This window comes from Mycteria americana, chromosome 2 (assembly GCF_035582795.1).
Source record: "Mycteria americana isolate JAX WOST 10 ecotype Jacksonville Zoo and Gardens chromosome 2, USCA_MyAme_1.0, whole genome shotgun sequence".
Classification (NCBI taxonomy): domain Eukaryota; kingdom Metazoa; phylum Chordata; class Aves; order Ciconiiformes; family Ciconiidae; genus Mycteria; species Mycteria americana.
Genome location: NC_134366.1, coordinates 10,446,034 through 10,456,138, shown reverse-complemented (window position 1 = coordinate 10,456,138; position 10,105 = coordinate 10,446,034). Strand labels below are relative to the sequence as shown.

Genomic DNA, 10,105 nt, shown 5'->3' with positions numbered 1-10,105 from the left:
TAGCCCCCATTTCCTAACAGTAATTTATTGCGATAAAACAGACACCCGAGGTCCTCTTAAATTGTCTTTTCATAATGAATAAATTTAAACTGGCTAATTAATATATAAACTAACCCAATTTGTCAGGTTGATTTGTATTTTAGTTAATTGTGAAAGTAATTACCACACGGGCAAATTAACAGCTTTCTGGAAATGACCAAGGCAGGGTTTTTATTTCCTTCCTGGGTGAAGAAAATTCATTTTTCCCAGCTCTTGATGTGATGAATAAAAGTCATAAATCTGGGTGATTGGTGCAGGCAGAGTCTAAATGGCTTCATATTTCATTTTAGGTTTAATAGAAATATTCATGCTCTGTTTTAATGAAATTAAATTGAAGGGGGGTGGCTGTCGGTCGGGGCTTAAAGGGGCAGCGCACATTTGGTGGGCTTTTTGTTGTTTTCTTGTGGATGAGCAAAAACCGTCCAGCTTTCGTTATTCCCGACGAACCGCACCTGATGCGGGATCGCAGCAGTAGTAGAAATGAATTTCAAATTTTTGCTTGACGTGATCTGAAGAGAGAGAAAGTCTAACGACAGGCAAACCTTCGGAAGATGGCTTGGAGGAAAGAAAAAAAAAAAAAAAAAGAGTCAAAAAAATATCCTGGCCTCCTAATGGGGGAGACAGCTTTTTCCCCGAATGCGGGGGTTTGGGGTGAAGAAAGGGCGTTTGCAGACCGGCCCTTCTCTCCAGGGCTGACCCCTTGGGGTGCGTTGAACGCCCGTGCCCCGGCGGGACGTGCGGTGGCCGTCACCCCCGAGCACCCAGACAGGGCAGGGCGCTGCTGGGGACCCAGCCGCCCTGGCGACCCGCAGCTCTCCCGGGATCCCCGTCTCCCTTTCCCGGGAGAAGGAAAAAAAAAAGAGTTTGACCAGGCAGAGGCATTTTCCCAGTCCCTGCGGCTGGTTATGCCAGCCCGAGTACCCGGAGGGGCTCGTTCTCTCCCCAGAAGAGCGGGCGGACCCCCCCAATCCGGGGCCAGCCCCCCAGGCCCGGGAGCGGCCGCCCGGGAAGCCCCGGCCCGGGACCCGCCTGCAGCCGGAGCCGCTCCGTAATGGATCTGATCTGTGACTTGTTGATTTCCCCTGAGCAAATAAGGCTTTGATGCAGTCCCGGCGAGAGTGGTTAGCTGATGAATTGACAAAAACTAATCAGCTTTATTGGGAAACAGGTTAAGGGCAGCAGAGTGTCAATAATTCTCCGCCTGACCCCCTCATCCATTAAGAGAGGCAGGCTGATTTGACCGAGAAGACCCCGTGCTTTTTGCACTGAAATTGCTTTCATAAACTCACCATTATTAGCAGTCAATGCAAGCGGCTAATTTAGAGGAGACATCCCGAGGATGTCACATTTATCAGGGAGGTTTATGTATCATTATCTCATTTACAGAATGTCGCAGTGTAATATGTGTTTTTGGCAATAACGCTGGCCCCGCGCCTGAGGTTTGTAACGGCTTTGGAGAGACCGGCCGGCGTGGGGAGACGGGGGGGGGGGGGTAATTCAGGGGACTGAGACCCCCCGCCTTGGCAGGGCTCCGGGCGCTCCGCCGTTCCCACCGGGCAGCCCGCACCGCCCGGGCTTTGCCCCACGGCCCCACGCCGGCCCCTTGCAAGCATCGCCCCGGCTTTTCAAAAGGCGAGATAGGCATCTGTTTGCCCACGGCCGGGGAGCGGGGGCTCTGCTGAAAGAGGACCACCCGGAGGTGTCGGGGGAGCGCGGTCCTTGCGCTATCTCCGCCGAGATAACCGCGCATTGTTGGCTCCCGGGCAATAGACTGGATCAACACAGGTGCGGGAGCCGCGGGGAGTTCAGCCGGCCCGGATGCCCTGCGGCACCTGGGGGGGGCAAACACACGGAACGGAGCGGGGAAAAAAAAGAAAAAAAGGGGGAAAAAAAGGAAAAAAAAAGGAGGGTGAAAAGGAACAATAAAAAGAAAAAAAAAAGAAAAAGAAAGAGAAAAAAGAAAAAGAGAAAAAAGAAAACAGAAAAAGAAAACAGAAAAAGAAAACAGAAAAAGAAAACAGAAAAGAGAAAAAAAAGAAAAGAGGAAAAAAAGAAAAGAGAAAAGAGAAAAAATAAAACAAAAAAGGGAAAAAAAAGAAAAAAAAAAAGAAGAATTGGCACTCGATTAAAAAAAAAGGTCTGAAAATCGAAATCCTTCCCTAAGCACTACATATTGCCCCCCGGGCGGGCGGGCAGCCTGGGAGCGATCGGGAGGGTCAAGGCGAGCGGCCCCGGCGGGCGGGGGCCGGGCAGGCCCCGCCGGGGACTCCCGAAGGGCTGCGGGGGGCGGACGGAGGAGCCCGGCCGCGGCAGCGCTGCTCGGGGCCGGCTCGCTGCTGACCGGGTCGCCGCGGGGCTTCTCCACCTTCCGTCGGCCAAACGACGCCTGCCCGCGGCACCGGGCCGGGAGGCGCGGGGTGCCCGGACGGGGCCACCCGCCTGAGCCCGCCCCGGGAGGCGGTGAGGGAGCGGGGCGGGGGGGGCGGCGGTGCGGCCCCGGCCCTCACCCCCCGCCAGACGGCCGCGCCTTCCGCCCCGCCGCCGCCCGGAGAAACGCTCACGGCCCCGGCCGCCCTCGTCCGTGGCCGCTGCCTGCCGGGCATCCCTCCCGGGGGCGGAGGCGCGTCCCCGGCCGCGTCCCGAGCGCAGCCGGGCGCCCACGGCGCTGCTTTCGCACTGGGTGAATCCCCCGCAGCTCCGCTCCCTCCTCCCCCAAACGGCACCGGGAAGGGGCCCGAAGCGGCACCGCAAAGCGGTCTCCGTATGTGCGGAGCAAGCCGGGCCCGGGACGCGCCCGCGCAGCCCCGGCACCGCCGGCCCGGGCATGGGGAGCTGGCACCGGCTCTGCCCGCGGGCGCCCGGGAGGCGACAGCCGCGTCCCCCCGGAGGTGGCAGCCGCGTCCCTGTTTCCTGCAGGCCGGACGTCCCCCTTGCCCACGGGGCACCGAAGGGAGGTGACCCTCAACCTCGCCGGGGCCGGGATGCGGGGAAGGAGGGGGCGGGTTCAGTATCCCCCCCCGCCTTCGGAGTCGGTCATGGGGACAAGCCCAGGTCAGGGCACTCGCTGCCGTGGGACTACTGCCCCGCGCGTGGGCGTTCAAGGGGAAACGTGGGGCCAGCTGGGGAGCCCCGGCGGAAGGCAGCCGTCCCCGGGGCGGCCACCGCTCTCCCCGGGCCCTTTCCCTGGGGCCTCCCCGGCCCCTCGGAGCCCGCCGGCGGCAAAACCGAAGCGGTTCATAAGAACCATCCCGCCACTCGGTTTCCCGCTCTCCTCCCCGCGGAGCCCGGGAGCGGGGTGCACGGGTGCCTTGCGCGTCTGCGGGGCGCGTCCCCGGGCTCCGCCGCGGCGTGTGCGGGCCGTGCCCGGGTGCGTGCCGGGGTTCCCTGAGCGGGAACGGCTGCTGTTTGGGTCTGGGTGCGTCTGCTCTGCTCGGACCTGCGTGCTGGTGCGGGGCACACCTGTGTGCCAGTGCTGCCTGCGTGCGTGTGGCTCCGCGGTGCCACGCGTGTGCATGTGTGCGGTCGTGCCTCGGCTGTACGGTGTGTCTGCCTGTGTCTGTGTGTCTGCTTGCTTGTGTCTGTGTCTGCCTGGTTGTGTCTGTGTCTGCCTTGCTTTTGTCTGTATGTCTGCCTGCTTGTGTTTGTGTGTCTGCCCTGCTTGTGTCTGTGTGTCTGCTGTGTGTGAGCGAGTGTGTCCGGAGACTCCAGTCAGGGAGGTCAAGGAAAAAAATAGTTAGTGCAGGAGGGAAGGGGACTCTCAGGACACAGAGCAAAGGGTGCGTGTCTGTGCGTGTGTGTATCGTGTGTGTGTAGGCGCACACCCCGCAGAGGAGCTCTGGGCCCTCTGCCCACGGAGCAGTGTCGAGAAGGGGACCAGGAGCAAAGCCGTCGGATATTTTGGCTGTGTCCGACTCCGCTTTTCTTCTCTGGTTTTCCCCCCTCTCCCTTTCTTTCCCCCTTTTCCTCCCCCCGTTTCATTGCTTTTGGTTCCCTCCCCTCCCCCCGAGGCACGGCCGTGGAGGGCAGCGCACCCTTGTCGCGGTGGCACCGGCAGCCCCGGGGCACAGCCCCGCCGCCCGCCGGCTGCCGAGCGGCCCCTCCTGGGGGGCTCACGGCGGCGGGGCCGCGACGCGGGCATTTCCCGCAGCCGAGCGCCTTCTCCCGGGGGCTGGCAAAGGCTTCTCGGAGGGAGAGCGCCTTTGCCTTGGCAGCGCTTCGTGCCGCAGCCTGACCTACCGCTCACACCGCCTTTGCAGGGTCCCCGCCGCCCCCCCCCCCCGGAAACGGGACCCCGGCGAAGGAGCCGACCCCTCGCCCCGCTCTTTCCCTTTTCTGTTCGGGCCTGTTTGGGTTAGATAAGCAGGTCTAACAACACTGCTGACAGAGCCGGGGTTCGGTGGCAGGCCTGGCTCCCTGACCCGCAGGTGTTTATTCTTTCCGACTCGTTAAAAAGCGGTCGGCGGCGCGTTCACGGCAAATATTTGCCGTGTGTGCGGGAACGGTGGAAAACTGTCACTGAAGGCGCGGCGGGAGCCCCCTCGGCCGGCAAAGCCGGGCAAGTCCCGCGGCTGGGAGGGCTCTCCCCGCGGAGAGGAGCCGGTTCTCCCCCCTGCGCCGGACCTTCCCCCCGTTACCCCGCTGCCCCCGCCTCTGCCGGAGTCCCCGGGGGTGGGAGCGGGGGGGAGTGGAAGGGGGCGGGCCGTCGCCGCTCCGCCGTGACAGGTGGGCGGCGGGGCCAATGGCGGGCGAGGCCGCAGCGGCGCCGGCCCAATGGGAGCCGCCTGCGGCCCTTGAAGGGGCGCGCCGCGGAGCGCGGCCGCACTGCCGCCCGCCGCCGCCGGGAGACGCGGCCGGCCCGGGGCCGCCCGACGCGCCGCGGTTCCCCCCCGCCGCCGCCTCCCGCCCCAGCCCGCCGGCGCTCCCATGGAAAAATCCAAAAATTTCCGCATCGACGCGCTGCTGGCTGTCGACCCCCCTAAGGCGGCGGCGGCGGGGCAGAGCGCGCCGCTGGCCCTGGTCACCTCGCTGGGCGGCAGCAGCAGCAGCGGGAGCGGCAGCCCCCCGTCCTCCTCCTCTTCCTCATCCTCTTCGTCCTCCTCCGAGCATCCCGCCGGCGGCCCCGCCGACTGCCTGCGCACCGACAGCCCCTCTCCGCCGCGCCTCCTGGCCGCCCACTGCGCCCTGGTCCCCAAACCCGGCTTCTTGCCCGGTACCGGAGCCGGCTCCCATCCGCATCACCACGCCTCGGCGGCCGGCATGGCCCTGGGACTGCACCCCGCGGCGCCCGGCGGGCCGGGCATGCCGGCGCAGGCGGCCCTCTACGGGCATCCCGTGTACGGCTACTCGGCGCTGGGCGGGCAGCACCCGGCCCTCTCCTACTCCTACTCGCAAGTGCAGGGAGCGCACCCCTCCCACCCCGCCGCCGACCCCATCAAGCTCAGCGCCGGCACCTTCCAGCTGGACCAGTGGCTGCGGGCCTCCACCGCCGGCATGATCCTGCCCAAAATGCCCGACTTCAACTGTGAGTATTTGTCTCCCTCGGCCGCGTCCCCTCCGTCCCCCATCCCGGTGCGGGGGCCTACCGGGAGCTGTCTCCGTCCTCGGGGGAAGAAACCCCCTCCCTGCCGCGGCGTAAATGAGCTGCGGATTTAAACGGGCGGTGACTTGGGATTTTTTATTTTATTTTTATTAGAAGGAGGAAACCGGTCCGCAATGGGAAGCGGGAGTGTGGGGGTCGCCTCGCCGTTCCCGGCCCCTGAGGAGCCCCGACAGCTCGGTTTGCCATGGCAGGTTAAATAGGAAGGTGGCAAATCGCTTCCTGCCGTTGCAAACGCCCTTTCCCGCCGTCCACGGGGTGCAGAAGCCGCCGGGGAGGGGGGACGGAGAGCGGTGCGGACAGGGCAGGGGCAGGAGCCCCCGTGGTCTCCCCCAAAAACCCGCTCTCGATGTATCCCCCCAAAAATACGGGGCGGCAGGTCCCATCACCCAGCCACCGTTCTTAATTTTATTTCTCTCTTATCGGAAATGGATTTATAGTAATTATGGCAGGCTCCTCTAGGCAAACGGGCTTAGGGAGGATCTGGGGTTAGCCAAAAATTTGGGGTCCCGCGTTCCCTGGGGATAATGAATAATGAAATAAATATAGTTGGCAGGGTTTAGGTTTGGGACCAGGGAAGGCTGAAAACGCTGCCTGGCAGCAGGCAAGCCCCGAGTCCCGGCCAAGGCGTGTTGCTGAGTACTAGGCCTCACAGCGACGGGGACTTTGTGTGCATCTGTTTTAGGCAAAGATCATTTTCGGAGGTGTGAGCTCTCTGCGGGAATGGTCGATTTAACAATACGGAGGTGTAGTTTTACGAAAATCATGCCAGGAAAAGAATTGCGATTTTTTTTTTTTCCCCCTTCTCATACTCTGCACACACATTCGCAGACAAAAAAGTCCATTGTTTTCGCTCGAATTGGGGTTGTTTAGACTGGAACATTCAGGAAGAAAAAAATAATTAGGAGAGCTGTCAGAGCCCTGCCTCTCAAACAAGGTGCAGGGGGGGAATAAATAACCGGAGAGAAACGAGAACGGAGCCTCGGAAAATCGCACCGCGGTGAGAAAATCTCCCCGGAGCGGCCGCTCTCCCTTTCTTTCTGCCCGCTTAACGAGCCGGCTCCGACCGCGGCCGGGCAGCGAGAGCCGCCCCTTCTTCTTTTTCTGATTTTTTCCGAACCAAATAAGCCAAAGTGCCAAAATGCCCCCAGAAATGCGTGGGAGCGCGGCCGCGGCCCATCCCCGCGGGTGTCCGGGCCCCGCGAAGGGGCTCAGCCCCCCCGTGCCCTCCCCCTTATCCATCGCCGGGCCTTTTTTTTTATTTTTTTCTGTGCAATCCCCGATTTTAATTATGACTTCTGAACACGGAAAACACGCTGATTTTTTTTTATTTTTTTTTTTGGTTTTGGGTCAAAGACAGTTTTCCAGCCCTCGCTGCTGGCTTACGCTCCGACGGGCGGCCGGTGCTCCCGGCCCGGCGGAAGGGTGCCCACCTGCAATCCCGTTAATTAAACGGCTATGGGCGGGCTGGGAGTGCGGCAGGTTTAACTAAAGCATTAAACGGAGCAAATGGCTGCTCCCCGGAGAGCCCGGTACCCCTTCGCCGCGATCCCTGGCTCCGTTTTATTGTCTCGCACTTGCTAGCCTCTTGGGAAATCAAGAGACGTATTTTTCTTTATTTCAAAGATTAAATTTAATTTTTTTGGTTGTTGTTTGGGTCCCTGAGGGGATCCCCTGACACTGTGCAAGCCGAGAAACCCCGGAGCCGGAGGGGATCCTTCCCTCGGTCCGTGCTCCGGTGGATCACCGGCCCTCCTGCCCCAACCTCCTCCCACCGTCTTTCCTCCCTCCCTCCCCCGGCCCGGGGGGTGCCCGGCCACGGCGGGGCGGCCCCGCGCTCACCTCCGCGCTCCCCCTCCCCTCCTTTCCTTTCCCAGCCCAGGCGCAGTCCAACCTGCTGGGGAAGTGCCGCCGGCCCCGCACGGCCTTCACCAGCCAGCAGCTGCTGGAGCTGGAGCACCAGTTCAAGCTCAACAAGTATCTCTCCCGGCCCAAGCGCTTCGAGGTGGCCACCTCGCTGATGCTCACCGAGACGCAGGTGAGTCCCCCCGGCCCCGCGGACGGGGGACGCTGCCGGAGGGGGGCGGTGGATGAGGCCGTGTCTCTGTGTCCCCCTCCGCGTCTCCCCCAGGTGAAGATCTGGTTCCAGAACCGGCGCATGAAGTGGAAGCGCAGCAAGAAGGCGAAGGAGCAGGCGGCGCAGGAGGCCGAGAAGCAGAAGGGGGGCGGCGGGGAGGAGAAGGGGGATGAGGACCTGCTGCTGCCCGCCCCGGAGAAGAGCGGCGGGAGGAGGATGCGGGAGCTGCCCGACAGCGAGCCCGAGGACGAGGAGGAAGAGGAGGAGGAAGAGGAGGCGGCGGCGGCCGGGCGATGCTGCCCTTACCACTCCTCCGACTGCTCCGAGGCAGACGAGGAGGACTCGCAGCCCCGGGGCCGGCACGGAGCCCCGGCGCAGCCCCAGTGAGCCCCCCCGCACGCCCCGCTCCCTCCGGCCCGGGGGGAGCCCCGCTCCTGGTCGGCACCGGCCCCGCTCCCCCCTTGTTCCGATTTCTCCCTGCTTGGAGGGGGATGGAGAAGAGGATCCCCCGCATGCCGGGCGGGGAAGAGGATTTACGGTGAATACAGTGTTGTTATTGACTGAAAAATCAGACAAAACTTGAGCCCCCCCCCCTCCCATCCCTGCCCCCTTGAAGCGCACTCCTTTTGCTGAATATTGGAAATGTTTTGTTCTTACTACATATCGGGAAAACTGTTTATGTCATGAACGTTAAAACTGCTGGAAATCTCAATACTGTCTTTATTTTTGTATATTGTATTTATAAAAAAAAAAATACCTCTACTTATGCATGTTAAATTATTCCCCAGGCCCTCCCACCTGCGCGATGGGTTGGAAAATAAACGGCGTTTTGTACTTGAGACGTATGAGCACTCTGTGCGGGGGGACGCTGGGCTCTCCCGGGCCGGGGGGTCCCGGGGCTCTGGGCGGTGCCTAAGCGCCCGAGAGGGAGCGGAGAACCGGTTTCTAACCCGAGCTTAATCCGGTGCCGCAGCCGCCGTGCGGTATCTGCCATGGGCGTGGGGGAGCACCTCGGTACGGGGGAGGAACCGGGGTGGCTTCTCCCACCGGGTTCTGCTTTGCTGCTTTCCAGCCCCCCCGGCAGCGGAGCGGCGGGGTCCTCTCCGCCGTGCCACGCTCTCGGCACCCGGGGCTGGCGGGGGGAGCCCGGGCAGCACCGGTGCCCCTCTCCCCCCCGCGGGGCTGCCAGCCCAGAGCCAGGGCGTGAGGCTGAGGGAGCAGCGCTGGTGTCTGGGCGGCTCGGTCGCAAACAAGCGAGGAGCTCCGGCGGGTGGAAGGGGGCGAGGGGACCCCGCGCCCTCCCCGGTAACCGGGGACGGGACCCCCCCCACCCCCGAGGGCCGCCCAGGCAGCCAAGCGCGGGCTTTTCGATAACTGCGGGATTTATCTCGCCAATAAATTTGCGGATCAATTCATTCTTGTCACCGCAGCTCTTCCACAAATCAATTATAGCGAATTTAAATATAATCACTGGCTCATCCCCACCAGCTCGGGGCCACGTCTGGCAATCCATCCCCACTCATGAATCACGGTGCGGCTCGGCTCCCGTTCCCGCGCTGGGCCGCGCAGGGGGGAGGAGGGACCCGCCCGAGCCTGAGGGTCCCCGGCCCTCCGCACCCCCCCACCCCGGGTACCGCCGCTCCCCCGTAGACCACCGGAGGATGAAGAGCTCCGAAATACCGAGTGTTCCCACTCCCGTATGCCTTTTTTTTCCAAAAAAAAAAAAAACCCACGATTTTTACAAGCCCGCGTTAACCTTTTCCATGAAAGCAGCACGGCCCCTCCAAACGGCTTCTAGAACAACCCGTCCCGTACAACAGGGGCTGGCGGCTGCGGGAGATGATGGCAGAAGGAAGAGGCTCGTCCGTCACGGAGAGCTTCGGCTGGTGCCGGCTGGAGGTGGCATTTAGGGACAAGGGGACAGTTCTGAGCTTACCGGCCCGGCACACCCAGCGCGCCGGGGGCTCCGCCGTCAATCACCCACGTTCAGGGGGTGAAACATAAATCTGGCTGGATCCCCTATGTCAAAAAATCTTGATCGGGGTAAACTTGATTTGGGCTTGATGGATACCTCCCCCCTTGCGCGGAAACAATCCCGTCGGAGGCTCCGGTTTAGGTTTGTGAACGATTTCCTTTCGGCCGCAGGTTGTAGAGAATTTAAGGCGATAGAAAAAGAAAAGCATTAGCTGCTCTGCGATTTTCCACGCCGATGGCTGCGGCTGCACCTTCGCGGGTGAACGCCCGCGCAGAGCCGCGCAACGCCCGCGCAGGGCCGCGGTGCCTCCTCCGCCCTAAACCCGGCGGCGCGTCCGAGTTACTTCCAGCAGGATTTACCTCTCACTTACACCGTAAAAATACGTAAAACACATCAGTCCGGAGGACACCTCGTTATC

The 10,105-nt window shown here is 62.1% G+C and overlaps 1 protein-coding gene across 1 annotated transcript; it reads left to right on the top strand.

The window, feature by feature from the left end:
- Positions 1–4,882: 4,882 nt before the first annotated feature.
- MNX1 (motor neuron and pancreas homeobox 1) lies at positions 4,883–8,527 on the top strand. The gene is made up of 3 exons (XM_075495508.1): positions 4,883–5,560; positions 7,513–7,673; positions 7,767–8,527. Exons 1-3 carry the CDS (start codon positions 4,963–4,965, stop codon positions 8,097–8,099), a joined length of 1,092 nt encoding a protein of 363 aa, XP_075351623.1. The 5' UTR covers positions 4,883–4,962; the 3' UTR covers positions 8,100–8,527.
- The last annotated feature ends 1,578 nt before the right edge of the window (positions 8,528–10,105 follow it).

Coding starts and splice junctions, on each gene's coding strand:
- MNX1 (XM_075495508.1), top strand. CDS start 4,963: ATGGAAAAATCCAAAAATTTCCGCATCGACGCGCTGCTGGCTGTCGAC. Junction 5,561..7,512: donor CAAAATGCCCGACTTCAACT/GTGAGTATTTGT, acceptor TTCCTTTCCCAG/CCCAGGCGCAGTCCAACCTG. Junction 7,674..7,766: donor TGATGCTCACCGAGACGCAG/GTGAGTCCCCCC, acceptor CGTCTCCCCCAG/GTGAAGATCTGGTTCCAGAA.